The sequence below is a fragment of the Aphis gossypii genome, chromosome 1 (genome assembly GCF_020184175.1).
Source record: "Aphis gossypii isolate Hap1 chromosome 1, ASM2018417v2, whole genome shotgun sequence".
In the NCBI taxonomy this organism is placed as follows: Eukaryota; Metazoa; Arthropoda; class Insecta; order Hemiptera; family Aphididae; genus Aphis; species Aphis gossypii.
In genome coordinates, this window is record NC_065530.1 from 18,032,471 (window position 1) to 18,055,218 (window position 22,748).

General features: G+C 24.5%; 3 protein-coding genes across 8 annotated transcripts; 2 read left to right on the forward strand and 1 right to left on the reverse strand.

Annotated features, from left to right (window-relative positions):
* Positions 1-132: 132 nt before the first annotated feature.
* On the forward strand, positions 133-9,673 carry LOC114124653 (recQ-like DNA helicase Blm). 2 transcript variants are annotated; one of them, XM_050205229.1, is made up of 20 exons: positions 133-402; positions 1,179-1,261; positions 1,633-1,757; positions 2,120-2,309; positions 2,402-2,478; positions 2,672-3,323; positions 3,396-3,532; positions 3,609-3,830; positions 3,884-3,965; positions 4,032-4,179; positions 4,238-4,369; positions 4,476-4,740; positions 4,846-5,041; positions 6,721-6,905; positions 6,982-7,144; positions 7,243-7,430; positions 7,487-7,669; positions 7,960-8,098; positions 8,316-8,502; positions 9,040-9,673. In XM_050205229.1, exons 1-20 carry the CDS (start codon positions 317-319, stop codon positions 9,176-9,178), a joined length of 3,579 nt encoding a protein of 1,192 aa, XP_050061186.1. In that variant the 5' UTR covers positions 133-316; the 3' UTR covers positions 9,179-9,673. The 2 variants fall into 2 exon arrangements, with proteins under 2 accessions (XP_050061186.1, XP_027843768.2); XM_027987967.2 differs by having other exon boundaries at positions 1,645-1,757.
* A 955-nt stretch (positions 9,674-10,628) lies between these two features.
* Positions 10,629-16,043, reverse strand: LOC114124642 (NADH-cytochrome b5 reductase 2). Of its 5 annotated transcripts, none has more exons than XM_050205260.1 (7): positions 16,025-16,043; positions 13,271-13,326; positions 12,276-12,489; positions 11,986-12,104; positions 11,717-11,924; positions 11,433-11,627; positions 10,629-11,173 (listed from the first exon to the last, which is right to left on the reverse strand). In XM_050205260.1, the coding sequence occupies exons 2-7, from the start codon at positions 13,289-13,291 to the stop codon at positions 11,001-11,003; spliced, it is 930 nt and encodes a 309-aa protein (XP_050061217.1). In that variant the 5' UTR covers positions 13,292-13,326; positions 16,025-16,043; the 3' UTR covers positions 10,629-11,000. The 5 variants fall into 5 exon arrangements, with proteins under 5 accessions (XP_050061217.1, XP_027843759.1, XP_027843760.1 ...); XM_027987958.2 differs by lacking the exon at positions 16,025-16,043 and adding an exon at positions 15,116-15,416; XM_027987959.2 differs by lacking the exon at positions 16,025-16,043 and adding an exon at positions 15,112-15,416.
* LOC114124644 (single-stranded DNA-binding protein, mitochondrial) lies at positions 15,545-17,859 on the forward strand. Its single transcript, XM_027987960.2, has 5 exons — positions 15,545-15,923; positions 16,067-16,150; positions 17,145-17,238; positions 17,356-17,478; positions 17,547-17,859. The coding sequence occupies exons 2-5, from the start codon at positions 16,136-16,138 to the stop codon at positions 17,750-17,752; spliced, it is 438 nt and encodes a 145-aa protein (XP_027843761.1). The 5' UTR covers positions 15,545-15,923; positions 16,067-16,135; the 3' UTR covers positions 17,753-17,859.
* The last annotated feature ends 4,889 nt before the right edge of the window (positions 17,860-22,748 follow it).

Sequence of the window (22,748 nt, forward strand, 5' to 3'; positions counted from 1 at the left end):
ATTAAGTGGGACGACAAGTCTTATCTAATAAAAAATTATAAAAATCTATTACTGTTATCAATTTCGAATATCTTGGCGCCAAAATATACTTAAGTGATAAAAAAATAATCTTTGTCAATTGAAACCATAAAATTCTATCAATATATTTTTTCAATTTTCAATATAAATTTTAGAATTTGGAAGTTATAAAACGTTTAGTGTTGTACCTATATTTGTGTTCAATTATTTCGAATTTGTTCAAATCACAATAAATTATTTAACGACCAATGTATAAGACTATTGAATTCAATTTACTTATTCGTAATTAGTCAAAAATATGGAATTTTTTTTAAAAAAACCAAGTAATGTTTTAAAACGTCTTGGTTCTACTAATGTTAAACTCGAATCGGAAAGAAATCAATGGTAAGAATAGTTTTTATCACTTAAGTACCTATGATTTGAATAGTTGCATAAAAATAATTACTGAGTTGAAAGCCTTAAAAACAAAGATTTTATTTAAGATTTAGTGATTAAATGAAGCTTACACTTTGTGACAATAACTGTTTTAAACTTATGTTTATTAATGAAAATGTAAATTATTAATACCTATTTAATGATACATATGATATGAATTCATACTCCATTTTACCTTAGAAAGTGTAAACAGCCTTATACTTGTTATGCAGTTTGCTGTGTTGTTAGTTTAACAATGGGCGAATCTGCAAATCAGTGTTAAAAAATCAAATTACCCAATATTATTTAAGTCCTATAAATTTCTTTTAGTCTTCTATCTACCCTTTAAATTTGGTTGGTAGCATTATATAATTTATTAGGTTAATACTTAACAAGGCTTAGTTTTTTATACTGGTAGAAGGTAGAACTCTAGAAATAATGTTAGATTAACAAAATAAAACAGTTAAATTGTACCAAAACGGATTATATAAGAACTGATATTGTGTGTATATCTATTATATATTATCTCATTAGTCTTTAAAAATCTATAATAAATTAATAAAATATTATAAAATAAATTTTAATGATAAAAATATGGTATATTTTTTTAGCATATTATACATATTATTAATTTACTAAAACATTATTCTTGTATGCAATTTTTGTAGGAGTATAATAAAATAAATACTTAATAAAAATTATTTAAAAAAAAAAAAAAAAATATGTACACATTTAATTTATTTCAGTAAACCTAATTCATCCATAGTAAGTCTGATAGATAGTGATGAAGAAAATGTAAAAGTCAATCAAACTAAATATGATCAAAAAGGTAAGTGAAATTGAACAATTTAGTTAGTTTGTAATAATACCCAGAGTATATTAAAATAATTTATTTTGCATTAAATAAATGTTTAATACCATTCATATAATATATTAAGTAATACTTATTGCATTTTGAATGATGATAATTTAAAATTCAAATTTAAATTTGTTTATTTTAGAGATAAAATCATTAATAATAATTTTTTTATTGAAAACCAAACAGTTAAAATATATTTTATGTATCTATTTAAAACTTGATTTAATGTTTAATAATTTGTTATACTCTTTTGATAAAAATAGTTTAACTATTATAAAAAAAATAAACAAATAAAATAATATTAAGTAAGCATTTTAAATTGTTTGTTTTTTTTGTGTAAGAACTTCCAAAAGACATTCAAAAGAATAAAATAAACAACTGTTTTGTTGACGATGATGATGATGATAATGATGATGTCAGTATTATTTATAGTCCAGAAAAAACAATATCGTCTAATCCAGATAATGTAAGTAAAAAATATATACAGATCCTTTTTTTATGCGTCTATTATTTTGTTATAGAACTAATTTTTTATTTCAGTAATTATATACAAAGATATTTTTAAGATTCTTCTTTTAACCTATCTATTATAGTTTTTATTCTAATCCTATCTAAGTATTGTATACTTAGTTAAAATTTAAATGAACACTATGTTATTATTTATTACATTGCTACTTTTAAAATGTTGGAGATGGTTTTTTTTTTAGATTACCTAAAATTAAACATTGTTTAATCATTTAATTAAATCATCTCATATTGTTTGATATTTAAAAACATTAGCAAAATAGTAAGTATTTTTTAAAATAAAATTTATGTATTTCCATTTAGATATCTAAAGATAGTGATAACATTAATTTTGATGTATCCAAAAGTCCATCAATAGTAACAAAAACACAATTTTCAACTCCAAATAAATTTAAAAAAAAATTGTCACTTTCTTCAGTATCAACAATCAATCTTAAGGATGTAAGTTTCGATAAGACACCAAAAAATCGTGAAGAAGTTATTAGTAATACAGGTTTGTGTTTATTTTATTCTTGTTTGTTTTTATTTTTTTTTCGTTATACAATGTGTTTTGTAATCTTTATATTATTTATGTTTTGATTTTAGAAAATCAGTCAACAGAATTGGGCATTTGGCTTAATGATCTAAACAGTAATTCTATTTTATGCCAAACAATTTCTGATGTAAGTATTGACAAAAATATTTAGATAAACACTTCTAGAAAAATAATGACACTTTAGTTATTTTATATTTGTGTAAAATATGTATTTAGTATTAGATATTTTAGAACCTAGATAGTAGTACAATATTGTCAAACAATAGATAACAACTGAAAAAATGCATTAATCTAAAATTATTAATTTTTTTTTATTTTAGATGCCAATTACAAATTTAGAAAATCATTTGGTGAACTTGAAAAATTTAGAATTAGATATGTTAGAAGAGGTGTATAATATAATCTTAAACATACCCGATAATATTGTATTTTCTATTCCTAGTCTTAAAAGCCCTTCAGTTTTGGTTGAGCTAAAAAGAATGCGACAAAAAATAAAAAATAAAATAAAAATTGGTAAGACACGTTTAATGAATGACAATTCAAAACCAACCACTTCAAGTAATAACAATAATTTGTGTAATCATGAAAATAAATCTAAAACATTTTTAAATGGATTTGACACATCAACCGATTTTCAAAATGAAAAACAAACATTCAATTCTCCAAAATATGGATCAACTAATACTGATAATTCTAGATTGAATACATCATATAATCATACTAATGTGGTTAACAATAGTAATTCTAATAAATGGTTTGACAGTCATTCAAATTTTCAAAATAATACTAATACAGATATTTATTCTCGAGAACGTCTAAGTGTGAATGAATTGGACTGTATTGTTAATGACAATAATTTTGATTCATATTCTATATCTGATGTTCAAAGTCGTTCAGTTAATGATAATAATCCAAATACATTTAATAATTTTGAGACAAAAAAAATATCATGCCAGTCTAGTTGCGAAAAAGGTAATAAATCAAGAATGGTAGTATTTTTAAATCAATTCATTAACTCGAATTTGTTTTATTTTTGAATATTAGCCAATAATATTTCTTTTGGGAATACTTCTCAACTAACATCAAACTGTAGTCTGAAAAAAACGTCATTCTCAAACATACCCGTTTCTAAAGGAGAATTCAGCAAAACAAATTATCCTCATTCAAGAGAATTATTTACTGTAGGTTTATTGATTAAAGTTTTACTATACTATTATGTATTTAGTTTATAAAATACTATCATTGTGTATTTTACAGGTATTTAGATCAACTTTTGGTCTCCATGATTTTCGCCCTAATCAATTGGAAACTATTAATGCAGCTTTACTTGGTCACGACTGTTTTGTATTAATGCCTACTGGTGGCGGAAAGTCATTATGTTATCAATTACCCGCAGTAATATCTAAAGGGGTTACACTTGTTATTTCACCTTTGAAATCTTTAGTCATTGATCAGACGGAAAAATTGAAATCATTAGATGTAAATATTATTTTTACTGGTTTAAATTATTTTATTTACCATGTTTTTTTTAGATTCCAACAGCCCACTTGTTGGGTAATATGCCTCACGAAGAAGAAAACTCGATTTTCACAAAGTTATGTATGTCTGAACCAGGTAATTGAATTTACATTATTATTATTATTATTTGTGATAGTATATTACTTAAACATTGATGAAAAGGTTTGAAAATGTTGTATGTCACGCCGGAAAAAATTGCTGCTAGTATGAAATTAGGACAAATTTTAAACAATTTGCATTGTCGTGGAAAATTAGCCCGTTTAGTTATTGATGAAGCTCATTGTGTTTCTCATTGGGGACATGATTTTCGGTTTGTATAAATAAAAAATTGTACTTGATTGTTAATTAAAAACTCAATTGATTTTTAGACCAGACTATAAACGTTTAGGAGAATTCAGGAAAAAATATCCAGATGTTCCAATTATGGCTCTAACTGCTACTGCAACACCTCGTGTCCGTGAAGATGTACTTCACCAGCTACAGATCAGCGGAACAAAATTGTAATGCATATATTTTTTCAATAATTATACTTTAAAAATAATCTACAACCTACTTTTGTGAGGAACATTTTTTTCGTATGTATTATGTATAAATTATTGTTTTCAGATTTTTATCTAGTTTTAATAGGCCCAATTTGCTTTATAAAGTTGTTCCTAAGAAAGGAAAATCTGCTATGATAGAAATAGCTAATCTCATTAAAGAAAAATATAAAAACCTGTCTGGCATAATTTATTGTTTGTCAAGAAACGAATGTGATAATACAGCGACATTTATGTGTAATGAAGGAATTAAAGCAATTAGCTATCATGCTGGTCTAACCGATTCTAAACGTAATGATGTTCAAATGAAATGGATCACAAACAAAGTCAATGTACTTATTTCTTACTATTATTCATAAATTATCAAAATAATAAAAATTAATTTAAACAATTAATCTTGTTTACCACAAAAACTATGTAATCATTCTATTTTTCAGTTGGTTTGTGCTACAATCGCATTTGGTATGGGAATAGATAAACCAGATGTGCGTTACGTTTTTCATTATTCTCTACCCAAGTCTATTGAAGGTTATTATCAAGAATCTGGGAGAGCTGGACGTGATGGAAAAACATCTCATTGTTTACTTTATTATAATTATCAAGATATGCATCGCATTCGAAAACTTATTGAATGTAAGTATTTAATAATTTTTTCTTAATTTTATTACTGAGTTAGATTTTACTAAGTAATGTGTTTTGGCTATATACGAGGATATACCCAAAAGAAACCAAACTGATATAGTGGGGGCTGGGTTTTCACTTATAAGGCGTACAGAGAACCTTCTTAGAGAAACTAATCATAATGCTATCTGCCATCACTGCAGAAAGTTGTTTCAGTTGGTGTGATTTTTTCTGTGATTGTTGTTTTGCGAACTTGATGGTTTTTTAATGGCTGATTTACATGAACATGGTGAGGCTGTGAAGTTGTACTTCTTGCTCGAGAAAATGGGTACTAAAGCACTTGAAATATTGAAAATGATCCATTAGGACGAAAACTCAAGTGTTTGAGTGGTTTTCTCGATTTAAGATTGAGGACATGTCATTTAACAATCAACCTTTCTCTGGACATTCTTCGACAATCTGAACTGACTAAAATGTAAATAAATTTCATACAATCATTTTGGAAGATTAACGGCAGATCATCGACAAAGTAGCAGAAAAATTTGGAATTACTTAGAGTTCAGTACAACGGATTTTAAGTGATTTGAGGATGAGAAAGGTGGCAGCAAAATTTGACAATGATTCCGCTCACTACACTTTTTCTTATATGGGCCAGTTTTTAACCAAAAATGGTATGACCACTGTGCTCCACCCACACTATTTACTGAATCTTGGCCTTAATGACTTATTTTTATTACCCCAAATGAAAAGAAAATGCTTTACGAATGTTGCTGAAGTAAAGAAAAAAACAACAAATATACTATCTAGCATCACATTAGATGAATTAAAAAAATATTTCTAACTGTTAATTGAAAGATTGGACATTGGAAAAGTGTATTGATTCCAATGGAGAGTTGATCTGTATTGTTTAAATTGATGAGCTATAATAGTTTATACTAGTAGTTAATAACAACTTAAATTAAAAAATAAACTCCTATGGAGAGTACTTTGAAGGAGATTAAATGTATTTTATAGAAAATTTCATAAATAACTTTGTATAAAGATAGTTTGGTTTCTTTTGGGTATGCCCTCATATAGGGTAATTCACCAAGTATGTTCACCCTACCCCTTTTTCTTTTTCAACAATACAATTATTCATAATCAATTTTTTTGAATTTTTTAATATTCTTAAAAATTATATTTTCAAATACTTAAGATTTATTATACTGATTATGAAGTGTTCTGTGGAGATATATACTTTTATTTTTTTTAATGACAAAACAATTATTCAATAAAATGTATAGTATTAAAGTTTTCATTTGTGAAACAAAAGTTTGTATCCTAAGTAGTAAAGATATCTCAAGAAAATGAAATATGGTATATATATTTAAACATTTCAAAAAGCAGAATTTGAATAAATTCATTATTAAATAAAAAATGAGGTGAACTAGCTTAATGAATCACCATGTAAACAATAAATGTAATGTTATATTAAATTAAATCGTTAAAAGTAATTTTAAATCATCATTATTATAGTAATTATAGTAGTTTTGGTCTGTTTTACACTAATAAACATTTTATTAATATAAAAGGTATATATTGCTAATAACCCGTGTTTTTGAAGCCTTTACTTTAAATTAAAAAAAAATTAGTATATTATACATTATTAGACTTCTGACTGATATTTTGAATTTATATATATATATTTTTAGTGGACGACAGTGGTAATTTCGAATCAAAAAAAGTACATATGCAAAATCTTTTTAGAATTGTATCATACTGTGAAAATAAAGCAGATTGCAGGCGAACTTTGCAACTTAACTATTTTGGTGAAACATTTGATGATAATAAATGTATTTCAAATAAAGAAACAGCATGTGATAATTGTCGAAATAAGGTAATTATTGCTTATACCAAAAAGTTTTTTTGATTAATTAAATTTGATTATTATAATTTATTTAAAATATACTTAGGCGGCATTTAAATATATTGATGTCACAGAAGATAGTATTGAAATAGTTAAAACAGTTAAAGAATTATGTGGTTCAGGAGGTGGTAGTTGGAACAATAATTTTACTTTAATACATATTATTGATATATTTAAAGGTAGTTCAAATCAAAAGATCAAATCAAACAGTGAGTTTTATTTTATAATATCCATTTTAATAATATTTTTTAATTTTATTTAAAATTAAATATAATATTTATTTATATATTTATAATTTGTGACTTAGATCATGATAAATTGAGTTTACATGGACGTGGAAAACAATGGGATAGATTTGATGCAGAACGTTTGATGCATAAATTAGTCTTGGAAGGTTATTTGAGAGAAGAAATGGTTGCTTCTAAAGTAGATATTATTAATGCGTTTGTCAGAGTTGGTCCAGAAGCAGACAAACTCATTCGAGGATCAATAAAAGTAATTTAAATACATGATTATTGATGACTTATGATACTTATAAAATATGTTATTAGTTAAAATTGGCATCAGCTTCAAAGAATAAATTAAATATTGAAACAACAAGTAAACATACAAACACACCAGTTAATAACGTTCTTAAGGAAATCCAAGAGAAATGTTACGAAAATTTGATGGACGTTTGTCGTGGTTTAGCTGCTTCATTAAATGTGAACACTAATGCAGTTATGACTATTCAAGTTAGTAATTATGAATTAATGTATCAAAAATAAGATTATTTCTTTTAGTATTCAACTAAAACTTATACAAGTTGAAGGGGGGTTTGGTTATTTCTTTGGTTTCACGGTACAAAAATTTTCATAAGTTGTTATAAGACATTTATAATACATATCAATTTTGATATAATTTATAACCCTTTAGAAACTTATGTGTATGCGACTATATTCAACAATGATTTGAATGGTTAAAATATGTAATTATTTATTCATCATTTTATGAATTTAGTTTCAATATATTATATACTTTTCAGGCAATTCAAGAGATGTCTCACTCTTTACCAGAAACTGAAGAAGAAATGTTAAAAATCGTTGGAGTAACTAAAGCCAATTTTGAAAAATATGGCAGACAGTTGTTAGAAATTACCCAGGAAGCAGCTGCAAATAAATTTGGTAAAATAATTTTTATCTTTAATTGGAGAATATCATATTATGTGCACTCATCTCCAGTATTTGTGGCATTACCAAGTTCATTTTTTTTTTAATTACCATTTTACCATAAGCTGTTTGTCTTTTACTTTTATCTTAATGAACACGTAAAAAAAAAAAAAAAATTATAACTTGAATTTTAAAATATATAATACTAAGAACAATTATTATTGACTTATAGTTGCAGAGTGCGATGAAAATGAACTAAATAATATTGAAGAGGAAGGAGGAGATTGGCTTAAAACTAGTACAGATTGTCCATACTTTGACGATATGGCCACTGGCGTGGTAAACAACAAGAGTAAAAGAAAAACATATTATTCAAATAAAGGAGGAAATAAAAGGTTTAAAAGAGGAAAAAGTAAAAAGTATGTATACATGTTATATAATTATATGTTTTATAAATTAATCATATTTTATCTAAATATATACAATATATACAATAAATGCTATATAGTAGATACATTTTATAAATTGTTTATCGCTCTATTGGTCATTTGATGATATGGATTTTATTTTTCACTAAAAAGTAAAATGCATGCACATAATTTTATTGCTTACCTGACTCATACACACCATACACGAGCATCAGTTGACATTTTTGAAAGGTGCTTGGCATCTGTTAGAAATATTGAAGATTGTTCACTCAAATTAATATTTATTGTATACTTTTATTTTCAACTATAGAGAGAAGTCTTAATAAGCACCTTACACTGATAATGATTAATATTTTATAATTTATATGGAAAGTTCTAAGAACACAAACACCTGTTATACTTTTTTTTAAATTTGGTGCCTATGATCTGACCTATTGATAAACATGTTGTTAAGTTATAGCAAATTAAACTATTAACATACATAAAGCATTAATTATAATAATATACTTTATATTAAAAAAAATTTAGCCCAAAGAAAAAAGTTGGAACATCCTTCATGGCTTCAAAACAGTCTAAAGCACAAACGTCTACACTAAAATCCACCGTAAAACTGCCACCATCAAATCGGCCAGGTTTCCTGTCTGCTCCTAAAGTATCTCATTTTTAATATTAATTTTTTTATTATAATTAACACTTGGCATGACTCATTCATTAAAAAAATAAATGAGTTATAGTACATAGGTTGAATAATTTTTTTAGTACCTAATAAATGTACAGTATAGCAGTTGAAAAAGTATATTTTTGTTGTGTAATAATTATTTTATGTTACAACCAATAGTTATACATTTTAACAGTGTTTAATATAAAAGGAATAAGGATACTCAATATTATTATTAATTTAAAAGTGTGGCATGCCTTACTGTATTCACTTTAGAATTATAATATGTTTAATTTATAAATGAATTCATTGATGATCAATAATTGTTAAAATATTTCAAATTGATTCCCAAGTTGAACTCAAGTGTTCGGAATAAACTTGTATATTATGTAAATTTTAATATTGTATGTTTTGTACATACATTAATCATTTTTAAGTATTATATAATATTATATTCATAAGAGATACTAAAATATTTTTTTAACTTTTTATATTATAACGTCTTATTAAGTGTCTTAAACAATATTGTTATTTGTATACTATTTTTGTATTTATTATAATATATATGTTTTTCATTCATTGTTAATATTTTCAATAATTATAAATGATATTCAACAATATTTATTTTTATTAAGTTTTATTGTTTCTTACTATGTCAAAACTTCGGCTTGCACTGTTAATGTGTTGATATTTTTTGTTGGTTGAGAAATTAACTCTTCTTGAAAATAAATAATATGTTTACTCTGATCCTAATTATAAACAATAGTAAGTAGCTAATAGTTTTTTCATAGCTGTAAATCACACCTCAATGAAATCGTGTATAATATTGTGATTTATTTTAGCTGGCCTCTTAAAAATTTAAAATAATGCCACTCACCAAAGAATAGGTTTTATAGTTATTTAATGTTCCCTATGTCTTTTATGTCTACTTTGTTTAAGAGCTGTGTTGAATGATGTCCTTATTAATTGAAGAATGTTAATTGTTATTATATTTCTGGTATTTGTAAATCAGAATTTACTGTAACATATTATCATAAAATAAAAGCTGATTATTCGTGTTGAGATAAATCAAATATTCGATAAACGGTATAGTTGATACTTTGATATTCTTGATACACATAACTATACGAGACACAATGTTGCATAGTGTGTACTACCTTTCAATTGTAATTAACTTAAAACATAAATTATTAAAAATTACTTTAATATACTAACCACCTCTGTACCCACACATCATTAAATAAACCCATTTTGATTGAATTGGCTAGACATAATGTTCAACACACTGAATCCATTAACCTTGTGATGTCATTGATATAATAAAGAATTCTTATCTATAATTTTTCTGTATATAAACCTTAAAGCAGTTTATTTAAGCATAATATCTCAGTAATCTTTTAGAATTCATTCACATTGTTTTATTTTCTCACAATCTCACTATGTATCAATAAACAGTTAATTTCTTAAAATGAAACATTTTATTAAAACACATCACATACAATATATAATATAAGAATATATACATTTTTGGTGTAAGCCAAAACAGGAATTTCAAAATATTTATGTTTTGAAGTACATTCTAAAATAGATATATTGAAGAAATTTTATATAAATATATTGTATTATGCTTAGCTAGATTAAACAATTTGTAAATAAATTAAATGCTAACACCAATTTATTAGCAACATTATAAAAGGGTTTTTAATGTTTTTTAATACCAAATACCCGTTCAATGATCAAAATCTATTACAAAATGTGAATCAACAAATACACCTCAAAAACTGTTACGGACGGTCTAATATAAATGAAAAACATTTTTTATTTTTTGTTTTTAATAAGAAAATCGTAACTTAGCATCATATCCAAGTTTATCAAGATTTGGAATACATGCAAAGTTTATCATTGGAGGAGGTCCACACATCAATACCAATGTATCTTGAGCTGGTGGATATAGATGTTCTGATATCATGTCAGATGATATAAATCCAACACTGTATTTCCACCCTAATAATTAATATATTTTATTAAAAGTAAGTTCAAAGTATAATAAATCACCAATAGATACTCTGTTTAGCAAAAAAAATTATGAACTAACAAATTGATTCTTATGCGTATCCCAATGAGACCTTTCTATAGTGGCATTATCCTTAATGGCAATGTTGTCAAAGAATACGCAAAATCAAAAATTGTGAAAAAACAAATTCTTTTACTGGACAGAGTATATAGTATGAAAAATAATATTATAGTTTAATTAATTATTTACCATCAGTAGGTCTATCAACTGTATACCAGACTTTGATCCTATCTGGATAATTTTTAACAGCTTCTTCTAATTCATCTCTTAATAATATATCTTCTTCAGTCTGATTAGCAAAAAGTAATGACAATTTGGTTTCATCTTTAGGATCTCTAGTGACTTGTCTAATTAACTGCAACATTGGCGTAATACCAGTACCACCTGACATACGCCATGGGAACAAATTAATATTGTAACATGGGAATAGTTATTTATTAAATAATAAATATTAATAACATTAGTAATTTTACCAGCAATCATTGATAATTTTTTAGCATAAAGGTTATGAGAAGGATCTATTCTTTTAACAGCCTTAATTTCAAAATCTCCACGACCATGATAAATGAGACGACCTGAAGGTCCTCGGACATCAATTGTGTCTCCGATTTCCATTTTCTCAAGATATTGTGTTAATTTACCACCATCAGGGAATTTGGGATTTTGATCTCTAAAATAAACCTAAAAAAAATATGATAGTCTTTTGTTAATGTGTATAAAATGGTGCACAATAGTAGTTTACCTTAATAACCAAATCCATATATCCGACATCATTGTCACTACTGACTGGGGTGTAAGCACGAGCAACTAATTCCTCGTTTATTCTTGCTGATAAATGTATGTGTTGCCCGATAGGTAAACCTGTAAATTTTTTTTATAATCATTATATCATTAATAATTATTTCAATAAATATCATTAATTTATAATAATCAATTAATATTGAATATATCATCATTAAAAAAAATTCAAATTAAATTATAATGAAAAATGTGCAAAAATGTCTAAAAATGTAAGTACATAATAAACATTACCAAGAATATGATTTTTGGATGGCAATTCAAATCTAAATCTTCGTGTGTCATGACTAATAATATGTTTTTGAATAAGTGGCAATGGAATCTTTGTATTTGAATCCACTAAAGTTCTTTTTTTCTGGCTTTTCTTTTGGAAATTGGCTACAAATGCTGATATAGCAAAACCGGTAGTTACAACAATTCCAAGTCCAACTAACACTGAAGAGACACTCTAAAAAATAAATAATAATGATAGTAAATATATTAAGATTAAAATATTTATTTTAAAGTAATAAAAATTATAAAATATAATTTAAATCGACAAGATTTTTAAAATATAAAAAAGAAAATTTAATTAAAATTTATTTTACCGAAAATGTGGTCAAAAAATTTTTAACTGAAAAAGAACTCATTTTTTTTATACAAAAAAGTAAAAATTAAAAAAATCGTATCGTCAAAGTAATGTTAAATTTGGTAATTGAAGTAAAAAAATTGTGAAAAATTAGAGCATTATTGATGAATAAGGAAATGTTATCAATTTTTATTACACAAATATCAAAAGTAAAAGTTGTTGAAGGTTATGTTTATTTTCATGGAAGAATTACACAAGGTCTAAATTTATTAAAAGGAGACACAATTTAATGTAAAATAGGTTTATCGAAAATAATAAATTGGAAAATCTAATAATAGAAGTAGGTTAAAGGTAAGTAATGTTCATTATCTAAATTTCTGAAATTCTGAATAGATGTTATTCTATATGTTAGATTAATAAAAAAGTTGAGAAATAAAATAAAATAAAAAAAAGGAAAATTATATAAGAATGGTAAAATTTAAATAAATTAATATATTTATTTATTTATATTTAAATTTAAATATATCAACTTTCAAGTCAATTTTTAATGAGTTATTCTAAAATTATTTGGATAAATTATTTAAAAACTAAGAATTGAACTAAAATAATACAATATTTTTGATGTTCATAATATAACTTTTATTATTCACTAAATACTTACAAGATCATCAAGAATACCCATTGTGACTTAGTGATACAAATTTGGAATAGTATACTCTATAAAATACAAACAAACAAATTTGTGAAAAACAAATAACGAATAACATACCTTAAATTTTAGTCAAATCACATAAAATCTACAAAATTCAGTAGATAATATTAATTATATAAATAATTTTCTTAATATATTCTTAATCTTTAAAAACAAATAATTACTTATTATAAAGAATAATTTAGATTTTTTAGCATGCTCACATCCATTTTTTTCTTTAATAATGAATTAATACAAATTCTAATTTTTGGAATTTTAAAATTTATCTACTTAAAACCATTTTTTTCTATCTTCAATTTTTTTTACAACTCAATGAGTGTTCTGTGAGAATACTAACATCTGTTTTTCAAATAAAACTTTTTGCACAGATTTGAATTAGTAGTTTAAGTAAACAAGTATAATAATATTATATTATTGATATTAGTCCTTAAAAATGGTTAAAGAAAAATATAAAATAAAATGTAATACAGCTATCTAGTATTTTTTACTCCTGGACCCTTCTTACAAATTATTAACATTTTAAAATTACCATAACTCCCATATCTTCTAAACCCATTATCACCAATTTATTATTCTTACTATGTTACGTTAAATAACTCAAGAACTACTCGTTCGAATATCAATTTTAATGTCAGCATTTTTAGAAAATGAGGGGCTTGTTTTTCCTAAACAGAAGATTGGATCTCTACGAGGTACTCTGTTAGTAGAATAAAGCATTTCAAAAATTTGAAATTATAGTCACCAAGTACAATTAGAAATTCTAAGTCAGATGTGTTATGGAAAAAAATGGTAAGTGAATCAACTTATAAAATAGATATAATGTACTCCAGCTAAAGAATTTTAAATTAATAAAAATAAAAAAACCCCTAAAAAAACAAATTATTATTAAACTTATAACTAGATTAATCAACAAGTTTATATTGAATATTATCTATTAAATATAATTTTAATTAACATTTAACATTCATTAAAATTAATTATGTATATTAATATAATAATTAATAATTTACAAAAAAAATTTGTATTGAGTAGACACTATAGTATACTACATATTATGTAATTATATTATGCAGCATTAGTGGGCAAGCTATTATATTAAAAATTGGCTTTCAAGTTTTTTGTCTATATTAAATAAATTAAAATTTATGACCTTGAAGTATAGGTAAAACAGTATAATTTTACAAATTTTAAATAACATTTTGTAGTCACAGTATGTTCAATATGAGCGTGAATAATTACATATTTTTAAGTCAAATATAAATTATTGAAATAGGAAATTAATAAAATTGTTTACAAAGCATATATAATATAAGTGACAATTATTGACTCCTATTACCTACATAATAATTAGTTAAATAAATGTTGGGAATTGTATATTACAATTTACTTAGATCACATTCCAAACTACAGAATATTGTCGAGTAACGAATTTAAAAAATTAATAATAATCTAATGATTTAAGTAATTAGTACTGATTTTATTTGGTGCTTTACTAGTAATATAAACAAATAGCTGATTGTAAGTAAATACTTTTACCTATATTATAACAATCATATACAGTAAGTTAGTTTTTTTCCCTTATACATACCTTGTAAAAATACTAGCATAGAAACATTTAATAAGAATTATAATTTATTAATAGGCATCAAAGTTTTGAATATTAATATTATTTTTAAGCAGAAATGTTGAAGCACACAATTACGAATGAACACGACTTACACAATTCTGTGAACTGTAATGTAGTAAAAATAATAATTTAATGAATATAAAGCTGTTAAAAAAATATATACCTGCCTTTATTGTACACGTAATTCAAGGTTGATCAAATTAAAATTATTTAATAATTTTACGGAATGGCGTATATTTGTGGTTGTAGAAAAAAAAACAAAATCAAATCGATAAGATAATAAAATATGATAGAACATGCACCGCTGGTTTAGTGAACTACATTTTATTCAAACGGATATTCGTTAAAACGGGACTACAACAATTTAAGAAGAATTAACGTATATTATATAAATATAAACGACAAATGTACAGAAATTGGTGGGTATCCAAAAATTTAGATTTTTGACCGGTCCGCCTAATATCGGCCTACAGATAGTTCTATAGGACAATTTAACAGCTGTTATCAAGTCGGCGGTGTGTGCGTTTGCATACAGATCTTCGGTACCGGTAAAAAAGTGCAAAACCGACTATCTTTTTTTAAATGGTTATACATCTTAAAAATAATCATAAAGTCATGAGTCCTGTCGATCTTTCGATAATCGTGTTGAAAGTTGATTACTTAAACATTAACTTTAAAGAATAAAGTTTTAAATGTTTTAATCTAGTTTTCAAATAGCAAATTTCTGGTTTTCGATAATGACTGCGTTTGGCGCCATAACCTTAAAATAACAGGAATAACCGCATTATCGTGAATACAAATATTACAAATCAAAGCATATTTTGTTTAAAGTGCGCCAAATAAAAGTAAAAACGAGATAACTGGAAAGTGAAAAGTATAATTTCTATGCAAATAATTCAACGTCGTTGCTCGTTATAACTTATATTAACTATAAGTGACAAACTATAAAATACACAAACGTATAATATAATATTGGTAAATATTAAATAATAATTATTTTGAATCTGGAAAATATATTATTATTTGTTAATATTTTCTAGTTAATCGCGCATTTCTTTATTTAAACATTTAGTTACTTGACAAATAAATATAATTTATTTTTGTTGTTTGTATTGCAGCTGATAACTGTTGTTTAACATCAAGAAGAACACTTTTCAGTAATAAGCACATACAATACAAAAAGAAAAATGTTAAAATCAAAGGTAAAACAATTTAATTATAAACGTGTTTCATTTAAAACTTTAAATTTTGTTTTCTTATTGGAAGTTGAAAATGGCATTATCAGTTTAATTTTAAGTAGTTCTTAAATTTTATTATTATTTTAGTTATCTACTAATCTACTATGAATGTGTAACATTTCTCTATGGTGTAATATGGTCGAGATGTGGAGGGAGGAAGTATTTACATAGAACAACGGTATTAATAGTTTTGACATTATGTAAATTCAAATTTTGTCTTAAAAATTAACATTTACATCTATTGTTTATGTGTTCTGTTGTTCTTTCGTCAAAATGGTTATTATTAATGACTACTGTATACTTTACAATAGTAACTTGATGGTTTTAATTTGATATGTATTCTCAAATTTTGCTTATATTAATTTAAAAGTTGTTTTTAAATAAAACATAATATATAAATACTCATTTTAATAGTGGATAAACATTTATTTTAATATTATAATTTATAACTAAAGTAAATATAGATTTTATATTTTTAAATTTTTTATTTATTATTATATTAAGTACCCAGAAATATATATATTTTTAAATAATCTATTTAAATTATAATATCTTGAATATTATTGCCAAGAACAAACATTATTTAGAAATCCTAAGTTTTGAAGTACCTAATAAATTTACTGATATAGTAGGTATCTAGTGTGCTTTTATAACATTTTAATGGATATCTTGATTTAGATACAATTTTAGTTAATAACAAATTTAAACCTGGTCAATCAATATGCAGCAAAGAAAGCACAAGCAAAAGAATATCAGCTTTAATTATAAAATAAATATGATTACCTACTCAATCGCTAGACTTTGTATCATTTATTGTCTATTCAATATTTACTTTTATTTAATCAGATTTTACATTTGCATAGTTAGAACCAATACAAATTACATTCATAAGTTATAAATATATATAGAATTGGTTAACTCACATTTATTTTTGTTGTAAACTAATTTTTTTTTTCAGATTTTATCTAGTATATTAAAGAGTAATCTTACAAAGCAACTATCTCGCAATAATTATACACAAGAAGCACCACAGCCCATCAAAATTGAAAAGAGTTAGTTTACTATTAAATTTAAATCAAATATAACATATTGTTTTGTTTTCTTATTCTTATCTTTATTACTGTATATTTATTATAATGTTTACAATGTTTTGTGATTTATTTAAATAGCGATAAATAAAGTCACACTTTTGGGTCGAGTTGGTGCAGATCCACAAAAACGTGGTACTGAAGAACATCCTGTTGTTGTATTTTCATTGGCTACACATCAAAATTACATCAACAATAATGAAGGCAATACAATTAATATATATATATTTGTTTCATCACCTTTTTAATATTTTGATTATAATTATTTTTAGAAAGCACTCAAAAAACTGACTGGCACCGTATTGTTGTATTCAGACCTGGATTACGTGACACTGTATATAATTACCTACAAAAAGGACAACGTGTGCACATTAGTGGGAGATTGATATATGGAGAATTGAAAGACGAATCTGGTACCACTCGAACGACTACATCTATCGCTGCTGATGATATTATATTTTTTAACTCCAAAAATTAAACTAAGTAATTTACCTAAATTTAATTTAAGTTATATATTTTGTTTAGTCTATAGAAAACATGTATGTTGTGTTGCCTATAATTAAAATTCCTATAAGAATGTAATAATACATATTTTTTTTTACATACATAAAAATATACATTTTTTACTTATAAAACTGATGCTAATGATAAAAGTAGAAATGTTATTAGTTTTGCTGTTACATTTTTTCTGTAACAAATATAATTAAAAATGTAAATTTGAAAGTGGTACATTTGTTTTACTAAACAATTTCATAAAATTATATGTTATACCACGGTGCTAATTATTTTTATTATAATATAATATATAATATAAGAATATTAACATTGTAACGTTTTGTTATAAATATCATGACGCTTAGAAGTGTGTATATTTATATAACTATTATGTATAAAGTATAGTAAAATACATTGGCATATTAAATTTAATAATGCATTATTTTGATGTATTTATGTCTATGGTACCTACTGATTTACTTTTAAAATCTATGAAATTTCTAGTTAATAAATTTAGGTGTATCAGTGCATATACCTAATTCAATAGATAATCCTAGATATTTCTAACAATATTTTAATTTTGTAACATTGATAATTAAATACTGATAAAACTAATTAATAGTATCATACCTATTGAGAAATTTGAGAATAGAATATATAATATTATGCGATGTTACTTCATTCAAGTTGCCAAAATGTTGTAACTTTTTATTTTCACGTATTATTATTAACCAAGCCTGGCTTTATCGGTTAATATCTACGTTATGTATTGTTATTGAGGTATTAAACATAGGGGCAAATATGAGATAATTAAGTTATAATTTCAAAATTACCATTAAAATAATCAGTGTTCGATCACTCAGTCGTGTCACATAGCGAGTTTCATTATATTTTCATTTCATCTAATTTCGATTTTTTTTATATGGATCTAGACGAGCTTTTCTCAACCTTTATAGTGTATTGACCCTCAAAATAGGTAAAAATATGATCGATCACTTCATTATCCCTTATCTATATCAAGTACAAATTTGAACAATAAAAATATCATATCATTAATAACATTAACCAATGAAACCAAACGAAATATGCCATTTTGAATATCAATTTATTAGTACCTTATTTATAATTGTTAAGGGTATAATTATTTTTTTTATTCAAATAAATAAGTTAATTTTATATTTTTGACTTACATGATCCCTAGTTAAGATGATCGCGATCCCCACGTTGAGAAAATGAGAAACGCTGGTCGCTGATCTACATAATACGACAAATATTTTATCAGAAAGACGCAAAGATTGGCCCTACTGCCCTAGTATACAAATATAAATTAATTAGAGAACGAAAAAAAGATAATTTTTTAAGATGGAGGTGTACCAATAATAAATGTTTGGCAATAATTTTCTCATGTTTAAATAAATGTAATGTGATTGAAACTCTGTACACCGTATTTTGATTTTATTATTTTTATAACTCTTATTATAATTATTATTTATTATCAAACAGATTTATGAAATATGACTGTATAAGAAATTATTTTTTTAAATAAAATATACATTTTTTTTCATAAATATAATAAATTATAAATGTATATTTCAAGGTTTAAAATTAGGGTATTTCGCTATCTACTTAATTCATTAAAAAAAATTTGAAAAATGGGAGGCAAATGTCAGCATCGAAACATTTGTTTTTTTTTTAGGTGGGGGATGTCCTACAACTCCAATTTTTTGCATTATTATAATTATTTAAATACATTTTTTTGTATATAGTATAGGACATAGGTAGTTCAAAATTGAAAATGGTAACGTTGTAGTTTTTTATGCTCAATCGTTTTCTTTTGTATATAAATTTCTTTTGATACCTACGCCGACAGATTTGTTCAACCGTGTCGTAGCCATAACTATGATTTTGAATAATAAGAATAATAATCAAAAGACGATTAACTATTCTAATAATTTCTTCAATGAAAAAAAAAAACGAGACAACATTAATTAATAGTAAGTAGGTAGATAGGTAATTAATAATTACCTATTTTAGCTATATCTACTTAATTACGTACTAATTATAGCATGTATTATTATATTCTATTATAAACACTTAGTTGAACATCAAGTACCTATGCATAAACGGTTATTAATTTTTGAATAGGTATCGATACAACAAGAACATTAATTTTGTTGAAATCTGATTTTGAGTAAAAATTTCCATTTTTCCATGTATTTTATATGTTTAGTTTTTGCTTCCTTTAATGTTTTTGATAGTATTCTACCCGGTTAAGTAATTATGTACAAACAATTTTATAGTTTTATAGTAAATATATAGGTATATTATACCTACCTACAAACAAGCTTATTCTAATATGACTTTTAAAGAAAAAAAATACATTAGTTTATAAATTGTATACAACTGTCAATACCTATTTATATATCTAAAAATATGAAATCAGTTCTCCAGTTAATAGTTGCCTTCCCTTTAATATTGTAACTTAGGGCTCTACCTGGACCATTACCTTCCCTTCGAAATTTAAACTTGATGGTTATGTATAGAACATAGGTCCTATTTACAATTGTACGCGTATTACTGAGTATAGATATTAGATATGATATGTAATACCTATATCTACTATACCTACTTAAAATATGTGAAATATGTGTTATACCTAACGATGTTATTTTTTAATTTTTAACCCTTGCTGGAATTAGTCTCATAGCTGTATGCCTGTAAAATAAAATAAAAAATATCTTTGCCGATTGTCCTACATAAAAAAAATTGATCATTAAGACATAGGTACTCGTATTTATACTACATATTATATTCGAGGTGGATATATTAAATTACCTATCCACTTTGTATATATTTTAATAATAATTATATGTTTGCCAATCGGTTTACCTATCTTACGAATTAGGTAATCGATTGAACGAATATTTTCAAACGATGTATATATTTTGTTTTTATACTCACGCCAAAACATTTTTATTCATAGGAGAGGTTCTTCAATGTCAAGGTCTACAATGTGTATTAAATCATGCAATAAGTAGTACCTATGTTTCACTTTCACGTGTACCAACTAGATAAAAATATTAAATACATACATTTATAAACTAAACACATGGGTTTAATGGTACATACATTAATTACCTATTTGAATTCAAATAATATAAATACTAAAATGCAGTTCGTGCACACGAATACAACGCATATCGTCATAAATATTCATAATGCTGCTATATTATCCCGTGATACTGACTTAAACTTATAATAATATGCTGGTTTACTACAATACTACTTTTTTTATTTTTATAAATAATAATAATGTATAATACGAATAACGCTACCTATATACCTACATATAGTAGCTAGTTATACTCAACACAATTTTGTAGAATCAATCGAGTTTTGTAGAGTAATACACGAATAGGTACTAATATATAAATCAAAATCACTAATAACAGATATAAGATATTACATAGTTCAATTTATTTTGAAATATTTTCTTTATTCGTTCAACACAATAAAGATATACATTTACGTATTACCTATATATTATTATAAATATTGTAATTGAACAGCAATGTTATTTTGAACTTAATGTGCCTATAATTTATACGGATAATATTTTGTATACAAATATATAATATTGTAAGCATATAAATATTAAGTACTTATAATTAATTAGATTTTAATAACTATATTTACTGGCTTAGTATTTGATATTTTAACTATATTTTTTTTACAGAAGATACATTATACACATTATACTGTCAGTCTTCAGTCTTAACTTCAAAATCTGTAAAATTAGAAAAAAAATATCTTTGTTTTTCATCAGATTCGTCACATGTAAAATTGAGTCTATATGTGAGACTTCTATAATATAGGTAGGTATATCAATTAGGTAATATATTTAGGAATCATTGTATATTTTAAATTTTGTTAACAGAACTAGAAAGGAACTATATCAGAAAAGACCACTATTTTGTCATAACTAAAAGAAGTTACTCAATTTCTATCCTTCTTTTATAAAACTCAAATACTGTGAAAATAACATATTTTAAGTATGAACTATTTGTGAAGAATTTTATACATTTTTAAATATTTCAATACACAAAAACGAAAAGAAAAGATTTTATGATTTTTTAACTACAAAATAGTTTGCAACTTTATCCAGTTTTGAAGAATTTCATAATAATTCTAACTTCAAATGCATGTAAAAAAATTGTGCCTATGTATACTTAATATTTTCTTAAAGTTATAATACCTAACGAATTTTGGAGGGTCTTGAGTTAAATTTTCAAGAATTTTTACCCAGTTAATAATGTTTTATCGACATTAGAAAAAAGGTAAAAAATCTTATGCCTAAAATATAACTTAAAAATACCTAGTCAAAATATTTTGATAATTGTATCGTAAATATAAAATAATATTATAAACTTAATATTATTTGGTGAAAATTTTAAGTATCTAAGGTTATTCATTTATGAGTTACATCAAAAAAGCAAAATCGATTTTGCCGAAAATTGAATTTGCGTAAAAATTCCAGTTTTTCCATAAGGAAAAACGAATATAAATTCGTGTTTGTTTTTTTCCGATTATAAAAATATGTACCAAATATTTTTAAATTTAACCTCTGTAAAGTGGACGCTAGATCCAATTTTATAATCAGAACTACCCTTATTTATGAAAATTGAAGCATTTTATCGACAACTTACCGTGTACTTAATATACTCCCATTTTTTTTTTAAAAAAAAGAAACCCGTCATGATAAAATTAATACATTATCATCGCCCCGCTCAAAATCTAAAAACTTTAGTATATTTTAATATCATTAAATATAATTATTTTCTCGAAATAGTTATTTTCAATTTTTTTTTGTATAATCGATCTTAATGACATGTAGCTTCAGAAATAGTTTTTTGTAGTGTTACATGACGTGTACAGGAAAAGTTTATATCTCATTAGTGCGATGTCCTCTTAATAATGGT

What these genes read in the sequence shown, in the direction of transcription:
- LOC114124642 (XM_027987957.2), bottom strand. Translation starts at nt 12,670, where the DNA reads ATGAGTTCTTTTTCAGTTAAAAATTTTTTGACCACATTTTCG. An exon ending in ATCCAAAAATCATATTCTTG is followed by an intron (nt 12,105 to 12,275) that starts GTAATGTTTATT and finishes AAAAATTTACAG; the next exon opens with GTTTACCTATCGGGCAACAC. An exon ending in AAAATTATCAATGATTGCTG is followed by an intron (nt 11,628 to 11,716) that starts GTAAAATTACTA and finishes GGCGTATGTCAG; the next exon opens with GTGGTACTGGTATTACGCCA.
- LOC114124653 (XM_050205229.1), top strand. Translation starts at nt 317, where the DNA reads ATGGAATTTTTTTTAAAAAAACCAAGTAATGTTTTAAAACGTCTTGGT. An exon ending in ATTCAAGAGAATTATTTACT is followed by an intron (nt 3,533 to 3,608) that starts GTAGGTTTATTG and finishes TGTATTTTACAG; the next exon opens with GTATTTAGATCAACTTTTGG. An exon ending in GTGATAATTGTCGAAATAAG is followed by an intron (nt 6,906 to 6,981) that starts GTAATTATTGCT and finishes AAATATACTTAG; the next exon opens with GCGGCATTTAAATATATTGA.
- LOC114124644 (XM_027987960.2), top strand. An exon ending in GCCCATCAAAATTGAAAAGA is followed by an intron (nt 17,239 to 17,355) that starts GTTAGTTTACTA and finishes TTATTTAAATAG; the next exon opens with CGATAAATAAAGTCACACTT. An exon ending in TTACATCAACAATAATGAAG is followed by an intron (nt 17,479 to 17,546) that starts GCAATACAATTA and finishes AATTATTTTTAG; the next exon opens with AAAGCACTCAAAAAACTGAC.